General features: G+C 40.3%; 4 protein-coding genes across 7 annotated transcripts; 2 read left to right on the top strand and 2 right to left on the bottom strand.

The window, feature by feature from the left end:
- Positions 1-72: 72 nt before the first annotated feature.
- LOC135641493 (peamaclein-like) lies at positions 73-669 on the bottom strand. The gene is made up of 2 exons (XM_065156859.1): positions 512-669; positions 73-412 (listed from the first exon to the last, which is right to left on the bottom strand). Exons 1-2 carry the CDS (start codon positions 594-596, stop codon positions 222-224), a joined length of 276 nt encoding a protein of 91 aa, XP_065012931.1. The 5' UTR covers positions 597-669; the 3' UTR covers positions 73-221.
- A 126-nt stretch (positions 670-795) lies between these two features.
- LOC135641492 (small ribosomal subunit protein uS14z/uS14y/uS14x-like) lies at positions 796-6,264 on the top strand. 3 transcript variants are annotated; one of them, XM_065156856.1, is made up of 3 exons: positions 796-1,426; positions 3,929-4,028; positions 5,983-6,264. In XM_065156856.1, exons 1-3 carry the CDS (start codon positions 1,365-1,367, stop codon positions 6,115-6,117), a joined length of 297 nt encoding a protein of 98 aa, XP_065012928.1. In that variant the 5' UTR covers positions 796-1,364; the 3' UTR covers positions 6,118-6,264. The 3 variants fall into 3 exon arrangements, with proteins under 3 accessions (XP_065012928.1, XP_065012930.1, XP_065012929.1); XM_065156858.1 differs by lacking the exon at positions 5,983-6,264 and adding an exon at positions 5,054-5,974; XM_065156857.1 differs by lacking the exon at positions 5,983-6,264 and adding an exon at positions 5,045-5,974.
- Positions 6,265-6,575: 311 nt separating this feature from the next.
- On the bottom strand, positions 6,576-8,932 carry LOC103987238 (scarecrow-like protein 32). The gene has a single exon (XM_009405482.3). It carries the CDS (start codon positions 8,366-8,368, stop codon positions 6,995-6,997), a length of 1,374 nt encoding a protein of 457 aa, XP_009403757.2. The 5' UTR covers positions 8,369-8,932; the 3' UTR covers positions 6,576-6,994.
- A 2,745-nt stretch (positions 8,933-11,677) lies between these two features.
- Positions 11,678-17,928, top strand: LOC103987237 (QWRF motif-containing protein 2). Of its 2 annotated transcripts, none has more exons than XM_018827750.2 (7): positions 11,678-11,845; positions 13,356-14,858; positions 16,110-16,229; positions 16,595-16,711; positions 16,804-16,893; positions 17,329-17,436; positions 17,518-17,769. In XM_018827750.2, the coding sequence occupies exons 2-7, from the start codon at positions 13,485-13,487 to the stop codon at positions 17,584-17,586; spliced, it is 1,878 nt and encodes a 625-aa protein (XP_018683295.2). In that variant the 5' UTR covers positions 11,678-11,845; positions 13,356-13,484; the 3' UTR covers positions 17,587-17,769. The 2 variants fall into 2 exon arrangements, 1 of the variants encoding a protein (XP_018683295.2); XR_010497433.1 differs by lacking the exon at positions 11,678-11,845 and adding an exon at positions 17,791-17,928 and having other exon boundaries at positions 13,357-14,858; positions 17,518-17,664.
- The last annotated feature ends 895 nt before the right edge of the window (positions 17,929-18,823 follow it).

Below are 18,823 nucleotides of genomic sequence, written 5' to 3'. Positions count from 1 at the left end.
AAGTGTGTGATCTTGAATTCTTCCTTGAATCTTATGATTTCTCTGTTACTCAGCTCTTGATCTAACCTCAGGTTTGGTGATCAATCTTCTTGTTCTTAGTTTTCCTGGATTGCAAATGACTTTATTCCAGACAAAGGATGACATCTTCTCGTACCAGTACATTCCCCACGAAAAAAAGAGAAGAGTACAATGAGTTGAGTGCTTTCGCTAAGAGAGACCAGTCATGGGCACTTGGACTTCTTCTTGTCGTCCTTGGTGACCTTATCCCTGTAGCAAGGGCACTCATCCTTGTTCCCGTAAGTCCCGGAAGGCACACACTTGCACTCCTCGCAGCACATTCCGCAGTAGTACAGGCACCGGTCCATCACTCCGGCCTTGGCGCACCTCACCTTGCACTTGGATTTGCAATAGGCTGACACAGAAAAACGACATCCAAGAAACAACACGCGTCAATGCCATCTTGATGACACATTACGAGGATCTTGCCATGGCGACGGGTACAAGTGTTTACCTGAGTCTGCAGCCATGGAACCACGGAGGTAGGAGGAAGTCAAAACGAGCAGCAGGAGGAGGGTGGCGGCAGAGAAGAGCTTCATCTTCAAGCGAGATAGTAAGAAAGATCGGAGGGGAAAACAGAGAGAGAAGCGTGGATGGGGTGTCAGCGTGGAGAGGCGTAGTGTGCGTTTATAGGGTGACAAAGGAGGGTGGGAGTCGGTGGACGGACTTTATGGGCTGGCAGGCGTCCAAATAACAGGACAAAGCTAAGTGGTGTGAGCATCCCCAGCATGCATGCTTGGGGAATCAAAACGCGCAGGATTGGTGGCAACTCGTGTTCTTTAATCGGAGCGAAGTTACCAGGAATCAGCACCGCGCAAGCTAATGGCATTTTGTACGGACTCGGGATGTATCCCGAGCTTGAGAGAAGATGCATCACGTGATCGTGCAGAGAGCATGCCGCATGTTATTTCTGTAGTCCAGCAGCGAGTTTTAGGGCAGGAGAACAGACCAGAAGCGATTATTGTAGAGGGGGAAGAAGACAACAGATTAGCTTCAAGCAGCGGAAACGAAGTCGATACTGCCATGAACACAGAGAGATTAGCTTCAAGAAGCAGAGGATCATCGTTCTCTTATTCTCACAACGAGTGACCAAATTTTACTAGGCGATATCAGCCGTCCGATCAAGAAAGGACAGTCGAGATTGATGAGTTGAGCAACGGACGGTGGATAGGTTGCTCCCGCGTTGGGGCCGGTCGAGATTAAGGTTCTTAGTGGTGCTACAAAAGCTTAGCGCTGCTCCTCGCCGGCCGAGCGGCGAGGGATTATGGATTCGTGCGATCGAACTTGAGAGGGGCGAGCACGGAGAGATGGGGCACTCGAACGTGTGGAACTCGCATCCCAAGAATTACGGCCCTGGGTCTCGGTGTTGGTGAGCGATTTTGCCAATTTCTGCTTTTATTCTTCTCTTCGAGTTTGGTGCTCTTTTCTTGTTAGTTTTGTACTTCTTGTTTAGGGTTCTTGAGATCTTGCAAAAATATTCTGAGCTTTAAGCCCTTGCAACTTGAATTCGTATGATGTAGTTGCTTTAACCGATTTAATCAAAGATGAGAACTTTCGAAGGATATGCACTTCAAATTTGGTCTCCTGGACTTGTTAAGGGTTCTTTAGATTTTGTGGAAACATTTCGAGCTTTAAGCGCTTGGATTTTGAATCCATATATAGTTGCTTTAGCTGGTTTAGTCAAAGATGAGATCTTTGGAACAACCCTACATTGATCTTTTCCGCCATCGATGTTGAGGGCAATACAATCGCAGTATTTTCTTTTATTTCGACTCCTAACTGACACATTAACTTTGTTGAATCCAAGTAATATATCATCAAGCCCGTATAACCCAATTCCGTTCTTCTTCCGCTTCCATTGTGGAAGTTAACTAGGGGTGTTCCAATAAGCATTCTTATTTCATTTTTTCTTCTATGTACTATGGACTTGCATTTGACTAATTAGGATCCGTTTGACCATGTAAATGACAGATGATGGTCCATATGCGGGGTTACAATTTTTAGATGCAAACCCCTTGTGCATCATAGCGTTTAAGTTTTTTCATTGTAAACCCCTTATAATTTTAAATTCTGAATAATTTCGAAAATAATTAGGATCAGGGAACATTCCATCCCAACTGAAATATTTTATCAGTTTTTGATTTGATTTAGATGATTAGATTACCCCAGAGGAGATTTAAACTTAATCCTAATTTTTTTAAATTAGGAAATAAATAAGATTTGATTGATTAAGAATAATTTCAAAATTATGGACAAAGTCCTCCCTGTTCATCACCGATCTGAGCATAGAGTTGTGAGGTGATTGTTGGAGAGGTAGGCTCTCCGACTCTCTCCATTTTATTATCATGTAATTTCGTATTTTCATAGTTAAAAACTTACATAATCTGATTTGGAAGTTTAGGGATTTTTTATAATTTTTAAAATGATTAATTATTGTGTTTAGATTAACTACCTGAAAATCCTGATTAATTGTTGTAAGAATTCTCGATTCTAATAATTATTTAATTTCATTCTGTCCTCCTTATTTTGTAAATATTTCATAGCTTTAAATTTGAAATTTTCATAAATTATAAAAAAAATTTACACGAATTTATTGATTTATTACACTTCTTATAAATTTTTCAAAATTACAGAATTAACATAGTAGAGTTCTAATCATGTAATACAATTTATCTAAAACAAAAACATGATAAAATAGGATTTTGAAGCTATTTTTATGAATTAAAAGTGTAATCAATCAATATATTTACATAAAAATTCTTATAATTCATAAAAAATCAGATTAAAAGCTTTGAAGTATTTACAAAATAGGAAAAACAGAATGAAATTAAATAATCTTTAGAATCAAAATTTCTAGTAATAGTTAATCATGATTTTCATGTGGTTAATCTAAATACAATAATTAATATGTAGATTATAGGAAAAAAATTAAAATTTTAAATCAAATCTTGTAGGTTTTTAACTATGAAAATACTAATTTATATGATAATAAAATGGGAAGAGTCGGAGAACGTGCCTTTCCGACGATCTTTTCGTGCCTCTTTGTATGGATCGGGGCCTCACTCAGTTGTGATGAATAGAGAGGGTACTGCTCATCTTTCTATAGAAGAGGGGGAGGGGTTTCAATAAATTTAAGACTCTAATAATGATAATTTCAAAATTAATCTTAATTAATCAAATCTTATCTATTTCCTAATTTAGAAGATTGAGTTTAGGTTTAAATATCCTTCAAGATAATCTAATCATCCAAATCAAATAAATAAGGATAATATATTCTAATTGGGATGACTATTTTTTATCCTAATTGTCTTTGGAATTGTTTCGAATTTAAAATTTTTTAGGGTTTACATTCTTCCCTTAAGAGAAATTTGGTCCCAAATTTATTCATACCTTAGTGAAACATAGTTGGGTGTTGGTCCTTGATGTCATCTTATCTCTCCTAAGCTGCTTCGTGGTCGAAGTGGTGCTATCATTTGACCTTCACGAGGGGGTATAACCTTATTTCTATAGATGTGCTCTTTCCTTTCTAATATCTGGATTGATTTCTCCGAAGTAACAGTATTTTTCAGACCCAAATGTTGATATGAAATGACATGAGATGGTCCTGACATACCTCTGGAGCATAGAAACATGGAACACATCATGTATATCACTAGATGTAGGCGAAAAAGGGTGGATTCCAATAAGCACTCTTATTTCACTTTTTTGTATGTACTGTGGACTTGCATTAGATTGATTAGTCTCCATTTAACCTTGTAAATGATAGATGGGGTACAATTTTGAGATACAAACCCCTTATGCATGATAGTGGTTACGTTTTTGCATTGTTCTTCATTTGATGCTATCTAGTTGTGGTTTTCCTTCCATCTAGCGGAGTTTGTGGGAATCCTCATGGACCGATAAGGAAGCATGGACTTATGTGTTGCAGACAGTGCTTCTGCAGTAATGCCAAAGAAATTGGATTCATTAAGGTAAATTTATACTATCTCTCCTACATCTAGTGGTATCTCGACCATATAATTAGTTATCGTGCTTCTAAATTGTCTTTTGTCCTTTTTGAATTTTTTTGTTTCCTTGGTGAACAGAAGACCCTTTCCTCAATGTATGGTTTATTAGAGGAAGATATTTTTTTAGTTGGTGGAATTAGGTTTACTTACATAATATGTATATATATATATATATATATATATATATATATATATATTTGGAACAAAATATTGTTTGATCGTTTCAAATAAACATGTAATCATAGAGATATCTCAGTTTTGATCTACTTACGCAACCATCAGAAGATACCCTACAAGTTGATTTGAAGTTCATTTCTTTAGGGTATGCTAACTTTAAAGATTTATTAATTGGCTTGTATATGTTGACAATGAAATGAGAGGTCTTTTTTAGATCTTTCATCACATCAAAAAGCTGTAAAATGGAATTAATATGTTTTGATAATACAGCATTATAAGATTATGATCTGTTTATTTGAGGCTGTGCTCCTTTTAGTCATCATGTCTGGTTCTTCATGTTCATGTGTTGCATAGGTTAATGACAAACATCTTCAGTTTTGTATAAATGGGCCGTATTCCAAAAAAGTGCTCCTTGTGGAGCTCTCGCCAATTGACGTATGCATATACTGATGATTTTTCTACAACATGAGAACCAAATATATCTCACTCGTTCCAGGTTTGAGAATTGTGCAGATGACAAGATTAGTGGAAAAGAAAGTCATATTCATTGCCAACCATGCTTTTACTTTGGCTTTCATTGTTTACCTGAAATTGAAGTTTGTGATGTCATGTTCAAAGTATTCTAGTCCTACAATTCCAATTTTGAAGTTTCACTAATTAAAGTTTGAATATGCATTTTTGGCCTTTTCAGTGGATCCCGATTTGCTTGTCTTTCATATCTACAATTGCTGATTTTTTTCACTTTCTTTTGGTTAATGGAGGATTTTTTGGGCAAAAACCCTTTTAACTTCTTTTGTTTTTAGATTGTGCAGTACCACTGAAGGTGTTTGTTTTCATTGAGATTGAGCCTCTGGAATGGTGCTCTTCTATGCATCAGAAGTAGCACTTATCTTTACCAAACTCTAGATATGTGATCTGCTGGATTTTGTTCATCTATTGAACTTCAATTTAGTTAAACAATGTACTAAGCCGAATTTCATGCAATTATTTTGGTTGTCAATGTGCTATTTTGCCACTTTTTTTTTTGTTTCTTGTCATACGTGAAGTGCAGAAATTGGTTCATATGTTTCAATTGTTGTGATTGTAGCATTGACTAGTCCATCGCAGATCGTGCAAATTCATAATTGTGTACAAAAGACCTTGAGCATGCTTATTTTCTATTAAAATTGTTTTTCATCCACATTCATGCCATCAACAGTAGCAGCATGTCTCAGAGCAGGTTCCAAGGTGTACTGTATTTTCGTGTCAGCCATCGGTCACCAGTGGCTGTTCATGTGAAGAAAATGTTAGTTACTGGATTTTTTGGATGCAGTCATTTTGGTCTGATAACACATTCATCATTGACTTTGTTGCATGATGGTGATTCAAAATATCATGAAGGTATTTGAACTATGGTTTCATGTGCCATATCTCTTGATTGGAAGAGATCTAGACAATGATCGAGTAAGACTTGAAGGTTTTGAGAATCTTTAATTTGGAAAGATTTAGACTGTTACATGATAATTTTCTGTTCATCAATCCATAGTGTTCAAAACACTAAAATGTATGGCTTGATGTGGTTTAAGATGAATGAAGTCCAGAAAGTATGTTTGCACTCTCAGTCTGATGGTTTTGCCTTGTCCTTGGTCTTTAGCTAGAACTGAAAGAAGTAGAACATAATAAATGTAAATTCTCACTATATATATACACATAATGCTTGTTGGACTCAATGCTCATTTTTTGCTTTGGATTTGGTTTACAGCTTCATCCACCTGGAACAGTATGTGCATCAGACTCATCAAGTCATTATTGGCATTCTTGTCCAAGCCTCGGATGTGACGGTTTGCGTCACAACTTATTTTTTTACCAATTCAGCTTCATCCATCTGCCCAATTAATGATTGATTAGAGCATTGATTCTTGATAATTTGATATTTGATGATATTCTGTATATGTTTTAAATGAGTTTACAAAGTTGCACTGGACGATATGACATGTTATATAAGATGATATGAGCAGAAGAGGACTATTCTTGACCTTACCAAGGGCACTAAAAGATTAATATATTGGTAGGTGATTTCCTTTGCAAATGATTATAAGTTATGGTAATTAGATTTTTTTTTTCGTTTGTTTGTTGTTGAGAGGAATATGTTTTTTTCATATTAATGAGTAATGTATGGATATTATATTTCCTTTGTGAATATAGGGATTACAAAACGTGATAATTAAATATTGTTAGAAACATGTTTTCATATTAATAAGAGATATTACACTACTCACGTCTTCATTTGTTGAAAATATAGAGATATTATATTTCCTTTGCGGATGTAAGGATTGTAAAATATGATAATTAGATGATTTCTTCGTAGAAGAACATATTTTTATGTTAACGGTGTGAGGGATGCGACACCATCCAGTGTCCTCATTTGTTAAAAGTGTAATATAGGTTTTTGGCCGAAGGGGGAATATAGAATAACATAGTGAGATAATAATAATAATAATAATAATAATAATAATAATAATAATAATAATAATAATAATAATAAAGTCTATTATTTCAATCTTGAAATTAATTTTTTTATTGATTAAATCAGCCTTTGATATCATATTTCTTAAATATAAATAATTCAATTGTGAGAGAGGAGAGGGGGAGCCAAAAGAGAGACTCAGAACTGATACTAATCCTGGCAAATTAATCACTGGTTATTCGGAACAAATGCTAATCTAAGTAATATTAAATCAGCACTCAGATGCTTTCTTCTCATGCAAGTTCTCTCAGCAGGGCACCCAAGCTGCGGCAAACACCACATCGTGCCCCTTCCAAGTGAGCACTAACTCCTCCTCCTCCTTCTTCAACCCCCAGCCGGCTGCGTGCTCGTCGAGCATGCTCTTTACCTCCACGGCCACCTCCTCCGTGAACCCCGCCGACCGGAACCCCGCCGCCCTCATCCTTTGCGCCCACCTCCCCTTCGGCTCCACCCGTTCCACTCTCTGCAGCCCCTCCTGCGCGATCACGTTACCGATCTTCCAGCGCACCCCGGCCTCGTACCACCGCCGCTGCTCGCTCCCCCTGGGGAGGAACGTGTCCACCGTGTCGTATGGTATCCATAGATAATTGAACGCCGACCGCAGTCTTCCTACCAGGTCACTCTCTGTGAAGTCGGCGTCCTCGTCCACCACCGTCACTAGTGTAGGCTCGAGACCCCGTAGAGCCTCGAGGAACATCTTCCGGAGGGATAGTGTTGGTGAGTTGACGCTCATGGTGGTCGCGATTGCTCCGACCGTCTCCTCCGGAATGTAATGCAGCAGCATCTGGCAGTTCACTATCACGGCCTCGTCTTCGGAGACTAATCGTTCGACTCTCAACTGCTCGATCAACGAATCAAACGCATCGCTGGGATCGGAAGGGATCACCCTGAACTCCATAGCTACGTTCCTGGAACGCGCGAAATTGACCAGCCGCGATCCAAGTTCGTCGTACGACATGTCCAGCATCGGCGGTGGTGGCGCAGTTGTCGTCAGGCTCGGCACGGTGAGCCTTATGAGCGGCGGACCTTCGGGACGATTGGCCAGCAGGTCGATCAGGGTTGGCATCTGCATGCAGTGCGTGGTGGTGAGATCAACGATGTGGATCGCAGGTACCCCCTCGACAGCCTCCGCGATGGCAGCGTTCGCCGCGGTGTAGCCGAAGCGGTGCCAGGGAGTGAGATCGATAAAGCTCGCGAGGTCGATGGCAGAGAAACGGTGGACGTGGAGGGCGAGATCGGCGTCAGCACGGGCTGCGACAGCCGTGAGCATCTTGCAGGAGCCGGTCTTGGAGGCCCGGGCGATGAGGGCCCGGAGGAAGGCGGACGTCAGACGCTGGTTGGAGTCGCCGTCGGGGGGTGCGATGTTGTTGAGAACCCACAGGATCTGCTGGGCAAGGGTGGCGTCGTTGCTTTCGACGGCGTTGGCGCAGTTGACGAGCAGCTGCTCCATGCAGTTCACGGAGTTCAAGCTGCCGAGGGACTTGGAGGAGGAGACAGGGAGGCCGGGCCACGGCCGGGAACGGGACAAGGAGGGCTTCGATGCGTCCATGCCCAAGCACAGGCCTACCCCATTGGGGTGCAGAGGAGGAGGCGCCGGTGCACTTCTAGTGAATTGCGTCATATATAAAGAGACAGAGACAAAGATCTAGAGAGGGTAAGCATGAGAACGAAGAAGCAGAGAGTGCAGAAGGCGCAGCAGAGGAGTTGAATTTGGTGCTTGCACAAGGAATATACAGAAGGTTGTGTACTTTGGGATCTCATGGCAAGAAGGTAGCAACTAGATCTGAAGATTCCAAGGAATGACCGACCCAGAAACACGAAACAGTAGGCGAAGAGAGAGAAGAAAGAGTCAGAAACCTGCAAGCTGACTCTTTTTCATGCTCGAGTGCAGCGCCTGAAAGAGATGAAGGTTAGAGACGGTGAGCTCATATAAGGCGGCTTTGGTGGCATGTGAAAAGGCCGGCTATGGATTGGCTGTACATGAGATGTGTAATTTGTCCTCTTGTCGGGGTGACGAAAGAGATGAGAGAGAGAGAGAGAGAGACAGAGTCTTCTGTGCTATGTTATGTTGATGAGAGATGGTGCAAGTAGGGTGAACTTAGGAACCAATCTCTCCTTGTTGGCGTCGACAAGAACTCTTTGTATGATCCATGCATCTTGCCAAGTTTGTCCGCCACTTTATCCCCCTCTCCAAATAAAAGAATGACTCGATTCCACACCTTTGTGTTTGTCCAAATGCATCTCCTTGATACCCTCCCTGATGTGCACAAACTTAGATGTGCTCATCAACCACATCATTTTGCCCACATCATTCATGCCAAGATTCAAAAGTGCTCACCGGTAGAAAGAGACCATATTCCTCCACACATGAGGTGATAAATTTGATCTTTCTGTTGCAGCAGCAGAGGACACTCCAGTTCTTGGTGTACTCTTTCATGGTGGTCCATGGAGTCCACCATACTTGTCTTATATAAATGCTGTTCTTGTCCTGTTGTCATCCATGATCCATCATTCTTTTTCTCCGCATTATCTGACCATTTGAAGGCTTTGGTTTTGGCTGTCATTTATGATCATGTTTATTCTGATGAATATGAAAAGTACATAGAGATTTTACGATCTACCATGAGTTGTTTTGATTCCTAGTGGCAGAACTGATCCATTTCTTCTGCAACTTATCATCTTGTTTCATTTGGTGCCATGGAATGGGCCAAAATAGAGAGATTTCTCTATTAGATCTGATCTTGCATGGAAAGCTGACCACTTCATTATTTATATCTCTATGTTGCATGGAAAGATCTGCAGGATATCCATGGCACAGACAACGAAAACAGAGCAGGAGAACAATGTAGGTTAAACGTGAGAGGTTTGATAATAAATCCCCTTATGACAGTACTGCATGCGTGGATTAATCTTAAATCGAGGGAGAATTCTCTTGCTTTCCTGCATGCTTTGTTGACTTCCAAGAGGACATCAGATAAGCCAAGGGTTCAGACATGAAAGTAAGGAATGCGAACATGTGCTCAAGGTGTCATCGTTAGCTCTCCGTGGGGTGCTTGCAGACGAGACTGGTTTGGCAGCACACAAGCTTGGGGTACACTGATGTGAGGGCAAACATGCCCATGACATGAGGAGGCCAAAGAGATGAAGACAGTCTTCTGGGATGTCGAGCTGTGCAAAAAGGGCACGTCCTACTCTGAAAGATGCTACTCGAGTTATGCATGTTACTCTAGAATGGCTGCCCAATCATTGCAGAAGAACAGTTCATGCATGTGAGAAGGAGCGGAACAACAGTGAGGGATTCAACAGGAGAAAACAAAACGCATGAATCTTTTATCACCTTTGTGACATAGAAAATCAATGTGAATAGTTGTCAATGTATCTGCTCGGTTTCATCTTGGTTTTTCTTGGGAGTTGTGGGAACATTGGCTAATGCTCAGTGGTAGGAGACAGAAGAGGATTCATCTGGTAGTTTGAGTCCTGTAAGAAAGAAGATTGAACTTGGAGAGGGAACTGATGGCACTGAAGCAGTAAAGATATCAGAGGCTCAAGTTTTCTGATGGGGAACAGCTTCACTCCATGTATCAATTGTCATTACCAGGAACAGTTGGTGGATATCTGGCAAATCTTCTTCCAGATGTTAACAAGTTTGAGGATTGAAGCTTCAAATGGTCATCTGCAAGTGTTGGATTAGTCAGCCCAGCTGAGCTTGTACTACTCTCCATTGGGCCATCCAAAAACCTCTGCCTGTATCAAAGAATTTGATGGAGTGATTGAGAAAATAGACTAAAATTCCACTTGGAATTTCTTAATCTGAATAGAACAATCTGGCATGGCCATAGGATTATTTTCAGTTAAGGAGAAATTATCACTGATTAGGATATTGTAACAAATCATCATTGGAATCCATAACTTCCAACCAATAGAGACAGCTTACTAGTAGGAAATCTTTTAGCCTACTCCATTTCATGCCAATGGAAGAGCATCCTTCACTGTTCGTTCTTGTGATTCCTTAAGTAGTTAAGTGCCCATAAAGATACTTTGCGAGAAGGATGCTATCTGCCCCAAAAAGATCATCAATGGCCTTTGACATGATGGGTGGTGAGCCTTCACATCTAGAAACCTGCTTCTTCTTCTTCTTCTTCTTTCTGAGAATAAAGAAGAAGAACATGCATTGCTGAAGAACTGAAACATGATTATGTTTGATCAAAGATGTTGCTTTTCTAGTCCTCTCACTTCATAAACTTTTGAAAAGCAACTGTTCTTAATAATTTAATGGAGAGATACATATATCTGTGAGAGTTATCTGTCACCTACATATCTGATAAGTAGATTTTGCTGCAATATGTCAGGTATAAGAAGCAATGGAATTTTCTTCTTTTTTCCTGTAGATTTTTTGTACATGGTTCTTGAGTGAAAGTTACAGAAACATATTTACAGGTAAATCTAATGGCAAAAGACAGTTTGACTACTTGTAGTAGTCTTCATTCTCTGGAGTAAAAATGAAGAAACAGCCACAGAGTAGTGCAATGGAAATGCAGGGGACTAGATGACTCTGGTGTTTGACAGGGAGCACTCACATGATCCAGCAATGCAAATACTCAGAAACTGGGAGCACTGGGATCATGACAATAAAAGCTCATATAAAGAAATAAGAATCTAAATCTCTATATTTCTTGAAAAAGATAGGACCTCAGTAAAATAGGGTCAGCACACTGCATGTCATCATGGCTTCAGCCAACTGAGCTGCCATACAAAGTACAAAAGCTCCACTTGGTGGGCTTGGTGCCACTGTTTGATGAACTGTGACCAACTGTAAAAAGACAGGTGGTGGGACTCGGAATGCAGCATACAGTAGTGCTGTGAACAAAACCTCACTGAAAGCAAAAGAGGAGAGGGGAGGAAGGAGAAAGATGCTTGACACCAACTCAGAAAGCTTAAGCTGCAAATTACAATGACTTTGGGCTAGAAAGCTAGTTGGTGGTGGTACAGGTTTTATTTCTCCAGCCACACTGTTTGAGGGCTTAGCATCTCTAAGGCCATAGCTGTGATGTATGCATGGTTTGAAGTGGCTTTCTTGGCTTGCATGCTCTTCATCAAGGTAAGCAACTGCACCTGTGGCCTTATATCTTGGTTCTGAATTCATTCTTCTTCTTAGATTTGTCACAATGGGTTCCTTGTTCTTCATGAATTTATGTAATTCTTGATCTTGTCTCTTAAATGCAAATTGATTAATGACATAAAACATGAGGAAAAAGCTAAATTCTCCAATATTAGTGAAGCTGTCACAACAGCTCTCAATTATCAGAGTTTACTCTGCAAAATGTTCAGCAATATAATTCAAGTGCAGATATTTATCCCTTTGAATTAGTGGTTTTTACATTTATTCTTCTAGATATAAGTTTTACATGTATAATTTCTAGAAACTCAAAATCTGTATGAAAATATCTTTTTGATTAATGCTTGTTACTTTGAACCTTAGAAACTTCAATTAATATCATCATTACTCATTAGTTATGCGAGAAAGAAGAGGGGACTTCCCTTATCAAAGTGAGAACAAGCATGGCTTGCAGGCCATCAGAATTTGATGTCTTTCAAGCTTGTTTTGGCACATCTTGATGTGATCTTTTAACCCTCATCTTCTGCTATAAAAGAAAGTTAGGTTTCTGATTTGACTTTCCATGAGTTTTTTTCCAATCATGGCACAGTATAGACACCTACATTTGCAGAATGTCAACAGGATTTGGTTGCTTCTTTTCTAAGTCAACCATCTATAACCTAATACCACTGCATATAGTTTGGCCCAAATGCACTGCATATAGTTTGACTGATCAACTGAAACCTTCTCATAAATCTTATTCCTTTGTTGGAAGATATGTAGATGTGTTCTCAGTTCATTACCTTTTTGCATCACCAAATGTTCTTAGCTGTGGAAGATACTGATTCATTGCATCAAATATTTTGGTTCAGTGAGTCCAAATGTACCCATAAAATAAACTATTAAAATGAGGTGCCCTCTTTGTTCTTCCAACAGAAGTATGAAACAAGTCAAAGGGAAATACTAACTACAAACATTTAATGGGGCTCTCTCCTGACCTCTTTCCCATCACAAATTGTTTAGCTTGCAGATGCAGTCTCCAATCACATGATGATTTTGACTCTAGCAAATAAAAATTCCTCTCTCTCTCTCTCTCTCTCTCTCTCTCTGTACACACACACACACATGCATCAATCTGACACTGAAAGACTCCAATCTTAGCAAAACAGCAAAGCCTTGCATTACTTGGCAGCAACACTACACTGACTACAGCCATCAACAACAATACAACAGCAACAGAACCCAAGAAATCAAGAGAAAACAACAAGAGTGATGTAGAGAGGCAGTGCAAGAAAAAATACTAATAATAATAGAAGAAACACAAACAACAGAGCCAAGAAATCAACACAAAAAACAATAAGAGTGATGTAGTGAGGGAGTGGAAGAAAGAAATTGGAAGAGGAAACAAAAACAAATCTAAGAAACTTCTTCTCATGTCTCTCTGTTGTGTGTGTGAGTGATGCAAACTATTCACTCTTTTGCTTTACCTCACTCCTCTCTTCTCTTCTGTTAGGGGAGAGTAAGTATTGGAGGAGCACGAGTCCGGTGCTCCGCCAGGTAATGTAAACCCCCCAAGTGTTCTGGCGGAATTGGAGGGAGGGAAGACACGAGGCCCGAGATCGAGACGGCGCCGACGAGATCCATGGTGGCCACCACCCCGGCCAACACCGCCGCCTCCCGGAACCGCCCTCCAAGCCCCAAGAACCCTCCTCCTCAGTACCGCGACGATGCCGAGAACCCCCACCGCCTGCCGCTGGTCCGCTCCGAGAAGTACAATGCCGCCCCCAGGCGGCCTCCCTCCAAGGAGATCTCATCGCGCTGCCTCCCCTCGAACGCCCCCTCTCCCTCTCCCTCTTCGTCCACGGCCACTTCGTACTCCACGCCCACTACCTTCTCTTCTTCCGGCTCTTCCTCGAGTTCGCGGCGCCTCCCTTCCCCTCCCGTGCGGCCGCGGCCCTCGACGCCGCCGGCCTTGCCCCAGTCCGTTGCCCAGAGGCGATCTCATTCCGTCGATCGCGCACGGCCTTTGACGCCGCGACGTGATCCCCGGCCCGCTCCGGTTGAACCCTCCTCTGCCGCTCGAGCCCTAAGCACGACCACCCGAAGCCTCTCGGTCTCATTCCAAGGGGAATCCTTCTTCTACCAGACCAGCCGCGCCAAGACCGCCTCCCCTAGTCCGGCACGCAGGCCCAGCCCGGAACGCCGACGTGCCAGTGGCGTTTCCGCAACACCAGCGAGGACAGGAGATCACTCGGAGAACACTGTGCCCTTGGACAACCACCGCCTGTGGCCTGCCGCAAGTACTCGAGCGCCAAATCCGTTGACGAGGAGCTTGGATTGCTCGTTGGAGCACAAAGACCCAATCTTGCTCACCGTCCGGTTGCTGCAGCAGTCGATGGTGTTCAATGATGCCCCGGGGAAGGCTTCATACGATGGGGGCGATCTCTCTGCTTCCTCTGACACTGATAGCGTGTCATCAGGGGGCAATTCGGGGACGCCGGAGCTCGGCATGCCACCAAGGGCGAAGGTCACTCCTCAGGGAATCAGTGTGCCTGCGAGGTTTTGGCAGGAGACAAATAGCCGCCTTCACCAACCGCCGGATTCGGGCTCGCTGCAGTCTTCAGGTACGAGGCACATGGTCCATCCGAAGCTTGGTTCGGTGAAGAAATTGTCAGTGGAAAGGACGTTATCGTCGTCTCCAAGGTCGATTTCTTCGCCACTCCATGGACCCATGAGACCTTCTTCTCCTGGTAAGCTCATGACTTCCCCATCAAGGGGAATGACTAGTCCTTTGAGGGCAAGGATTGGCACAACTGTGACTGTCTCTCCGATCAGTCAGCCAGCTAATGCACCTTCAATCCTAAGCTTTGCTGCTGAAGTGAGGAGAGCAAAGAAAGGAGAGAACAGGATTGAAGAGGCACACATGTTGAGGGTATTTGATAATCGACACTTGCAATGGCGATTTGCTAATGCGAGGGCCACTGCAGCATTCCTGTTGCAGAAGGTGACTGCAGAGGTAATGTTGATTTCATAAAATGGTTCCAAGTTTGCTTTTTTTCGCACAATCTTGTAGTAGCTTGTATTGGATTTCCAATTTGTATTTTCTGATTGGATAATTTAGCTTACGGTTGATATATCCAGTAAGTTGTTATCTCCATCAAGTAACAGCTAAAATTTAAACACAAGCTTCACCAATCATTTTGGTATATTATTTTCCTCAGTTCAATCTAACTTGTTTCCCTAGATCTTAAATTATGTCACCAAAGTTCCGTTTTGTTCACACAGCTGTCACCTTGCAAGATGTTTTAGACTGATTGATATATAATTACAAGCACTTTTTGATACTTGTACTAATTTATAATTGAAGAATAACTGCTCGAGAGAACTCTGGAACTTGTATAAGTTAAATGTTCTTGAATTTTAGCACCATTCATATTCTAAATGCACATCTAGCTTTAACTATTCTATCCAGATATTGCATTCCTTTTTAAATTTAGATCCTTCACGGTAGTGTGGAAAGATCTTGATAGGATGATGTTGTTTTTTATGCATTTAAGTACTAGATATAGTTTTAAAGGCCAGCAGAATGAACTTGGTGTAGTTTCCATGATGAGCTCTTTTGTCCTTCCCAGCTGACCCTTTAATTTTAAGCCATATGCATATATGAAGGCTCAAAATAGAGAACTCATGTATTCTATTTTTTTCCTTTCAGTGCCCTATAGATTTAGGTCTGTACTAAAAGAAAGATGCCAGCTGCACTGATATCACTTGGACCTCCCTGTACAATTAATTTGATTCACCTCATTAATCAGATAGGATTCTGAACTAGCTACTTAATTCCATGTGCTAGAGTTGTCTGTAATCAGCTATAATGTGAGAAATATTGTTTGGATGATGTGGTTGGTATTCATTGATGCAGTAAGAGTCTCTAGCCAAGAAATCCCCTAAAACAGTGTTCCTTTCGAAATAATAATATTATTTTGAATAATATCTTTTGTGAATAGCAATAGTGTTGCAAAGACTTCACAAAATCAAGTGATGATTTTGGCATGCTCAAATGTGTTTTTCAACTAAATTGAATTTAGTAAGAAGCCAAAATTAAATGAGAGTAGATGTGTAGATAGAATCTCTTCTTCATGTAGAGCAAGAAACTAGCCATCCTTATTCTTATTTGTCTCTCTTCTCTTCCTGCTCACTGTTTTGATCTCATTTATAATGGTCAAGCCTCAGGTACTTTTGCTAATGGTTTTCTTTTAATCTGTATCAGAAAACTATGTATGATGCATGGGTTACTACCTCAAAATTGCGTGATTCTGTTGCTTTTAAGAGGATCAAGCTACAACTTCTGACACAAAATTTAAAGCTAAATTCTGTTCTTGAGGGGCAAGTAAGTCGTCTCTCATCATTTCTTCTGTTCTCAATCAAATTTCGTTTAGTTATTTAATCAATTGGATTGATTTGGATCAGAATTATTTTTCATGTCACCGTCAAATATCAAGGACTGGAACCGTAAGGTTATATATTATTTGTTCTCGAATATACTGAAAAGTTTCTCTTAAGTGATGCTGAGAAATAAAGGGACACTGCAAGACATGAACATAAAATATTGAATATGTCATTTTGTATTCTGCATTTGTTTATAATTGATAAATTTTTAGAAGTTCTTTTTAAGAGAATGAATTCTTTTACTGACATATTTGGACAACTTATGAGATGTATGATGTTGAACAATGTAAAACTTGATTAATGCAGATGACCTATCTGGAAGAATGGTCTCTCATGGATAGGGACCATTCAAATGCATTATCTGGAGCTATTGAAGCACTAAAGGCTACAACACTCCGTCTTCCTGTTGTTGGTGGAGCCAAGGTTCGTGCTTCAAGATTTGCAGTATTACCATATGACTAATGATCTCTATACAAGTGCTTTTGGAATCACATAGCTGTGTTTTATATAAGTAGGCAGACATCCAGAAAGTGAAACATGCTGTTGGTTCGGCTGTGGAAGTGATGCAAACAATGGGATCCTCAGTATGCTCTCAGTTGTCGAAGGTGACATCCTTAATGACTTCCCATATTCAACCTGTCTCTTCTGTTGTTTTGTTTCTCAATTTAGCTTAGTTGATTTTGATATTCTATGATGTGCTTATACTTGTTTTAAAATCTCTCTTAGTGACATATAACTCACTTTATCTGTCTGTTTCATCATCTACCTTCTTGCAAGTAGCAGCATTCTTGAATAGTATAGGATAGAACATAATTTTTATTGCATTAGTAATTAACACACAAAAGGAACTGTATTTGCTTAGAAGATCCCTTCTTGATTAGCAAATATCTGTTTGCATGAGTTGACATATAAAGAATGACAATTAAAAATCAGTTCTCTTCACATTTCTCATTTTAACAATTCTATCATGAAAGCTTGATTTGTTTAAGAATTTGTTCTCTATATTCTTATTCAAGCTCTAAACCCATCATCATTTACAGGTACAAGAAATGAGTTCCATGATATCTGAAATTGCTAAAGTGGCTGCTGAAGAACGCCTATTACTTGATCAATCCAGAGACCTCTTGTCCACAGTCGCAGCTATGCATGTAAGTGCTGTGATGGACCTTTTTATTTTTTTCTCGTTTCCAGTTTCTTGAATTGTTTGTTGACACAAAAGTTCATGACAGGTCAAACAATGTAGCCTACAAAGTCATACGATACAAGTAAAACGAAAAGTCAGCCAAATGCAACTGTAGAGCAGATTTTCTTACAATCTTCTTTGATCACTAACATCAAAGTAACCTCCTCAGTTTCTAACTGGAGATTATGCGAAGGTAACAATAATGACATTTGGGTTTTGTTGGGTGCAAAGCAAATGCAGGCATTCATCTTTCTAGGGCAGTTGATTCATGTAGTCTTTTGTATGCATATCACCACAGTGTTGCTATTTTTCCTTGCAGGAATTACCTTGCTGTGTATACAGATTATGTCTTCATATGCTAATCAAAGTGAAGCTTATGTATATATGTGTTTTGGCGCCTTCTTTTTTCTTTTTCTTTTCACAAAGTAAAAGAATAACTTGTTTCTTCATTTAAGACATTAGAAGGATGTTTACGTGTCAGAGCTGTTTACTAACTGTGAAAAGGAGCAATAATTTTTTGGTATTAGAAGTTTACCTATGAAAACTGTTTTCAGCTTAAGCAAAATGATGCTGGAATTCTAGGCCCTCTGTAGTCACGAATATTTCTTGATGCAATGACCTTGGCTAATTTGTTCTCATATTTCATCAAAGCAAAATTTCCTTTGCTCATTCTTCAGTTTATTTCTTATTTATGTACAATCATTGGCAACAAATGTCATATATATGTTCTCTTGAGGATGAAGTTGGCGAACAACATCACTACTTGACGATCACGATCTGGCCACCGAGGTTAACAGGTGCAGCTTGTATGTCCTGATATTTGTTCTGATGTTGAATGTAACATGGAATTCTTTTGAGGCCATATGTCTCTACCAGGCCTATCTTTAGGAATCTATGCACTTTCAACATCTTGCTGCTTTCCCAAGACTGAGATTCTTGGACAGATTGTGATTCAGTTGTTCCATTTCTCCTTTTTTCTGTTGACATGTTAGAATACTTTGGGAGGGTTCTTGCAAATACTAATTCAGTTGCCTATGTGTTCTTTTTTTGTATAATCAACTAACAGTGCAGGAATATTTTGTGCAACATCATAGATGATGAAATAGTTGTTAGTCTTTAAACAATCTGATCTTTATGTTACCTACTACCTGATGCTTCTTTGGTGGCAAAATGTACCAAGATTTCAAGTGTTATGATTGAGTTACAATAAGCAGCTGTGGGTACATTGCATCAGCAGATATCTAAGACCATCTCTCTTGTTATTGTTGTCCATAGAACTTTTACTTTGTTGCAGAAATCACATGGGACCAAATCTGAGCAATTCTTCATGACATGTTATATTGTGTGTCTCT

The sequence above is a fragment of the Musa acuminata genome, chromosome BXJ3-6 (genome assembly GCF_036884655.1).
Source record: "Musa acuminata AAA Group cultivar baxijiao chromosome BXJ3-6, Cavendish_Baxijiao_AAA, whole genome shotgun sequence".
NCBI lineage: Eukaryota > Viridiplantae > Streptophyta > Magnoliopsida > Zingiberales > Musaceae > Musa > Musa acuminata.
This window is presented reverse-complemented; position numbering and strand designations above follow the sequence as displayed.

Coding starts and splice junctions, on each gene's coding strand:
- LOC135641492 (XM_065156856.1), top strand. CDS start 1,365: ATGGGGCACTCGAACGTGTGGAACTCGCATCCCAAGAATTACGGCCCT. Junction 1,427..3,928: donor GGCCCTGGGTCTCGGTGTTG/GTGAGCGATTTT, acceptor CCTTCCATCTAG/CGGAGTTTGTGGGAATCCTC. Junction 4,029..5,982: donor AAGAAATTGGATTCATTAAG/GTAAATTTATAC, acceptor TTTGGTTTACAG/CTTCATCCACCTGGAACAGT.
- LOC103987237 (XM_018827750.2), top strand. CDS start 13,485: ATGGTGGCCACCACCCCGGCCAACACCGCCGCCTCCCGGAACCGCCCT. Junction 14,859..16,109: donor TGCAGAAGGTGACTGCAGAG/GTAATGTTGATT, acceptor AATCTGTATCAG/AAAACTATGTATGATGCATG. Junction 16,712..16,803: donor CTGTTGTTGGTGGAGCCAAG/GTTCGTGCTTCA, acceptor TTATATAAGTAG/GCAGACATCCAGAAAGTGAA.
- LOC135641493 (XM_065156859.1), bottom strand. CDS start 596: ATGAAGCTCTTCTCTGCCGCCACCCTCCTCCTGCTGCTCGTTTTGACT. Junction 413..511: donor TTCCATGGCTGCAGACTCAG/GTAAACACTTGT, acceptor TTTCTGTGTCAG/CCTATTGCAAATCCAAGTGC.
- LOC103987238 (XM_009405482.3), bottom strand. CDS start 8,368: ATGACGCAATTCACTAGAAGTGCACCGGCGCCTCCTCCTCTGCACCCC.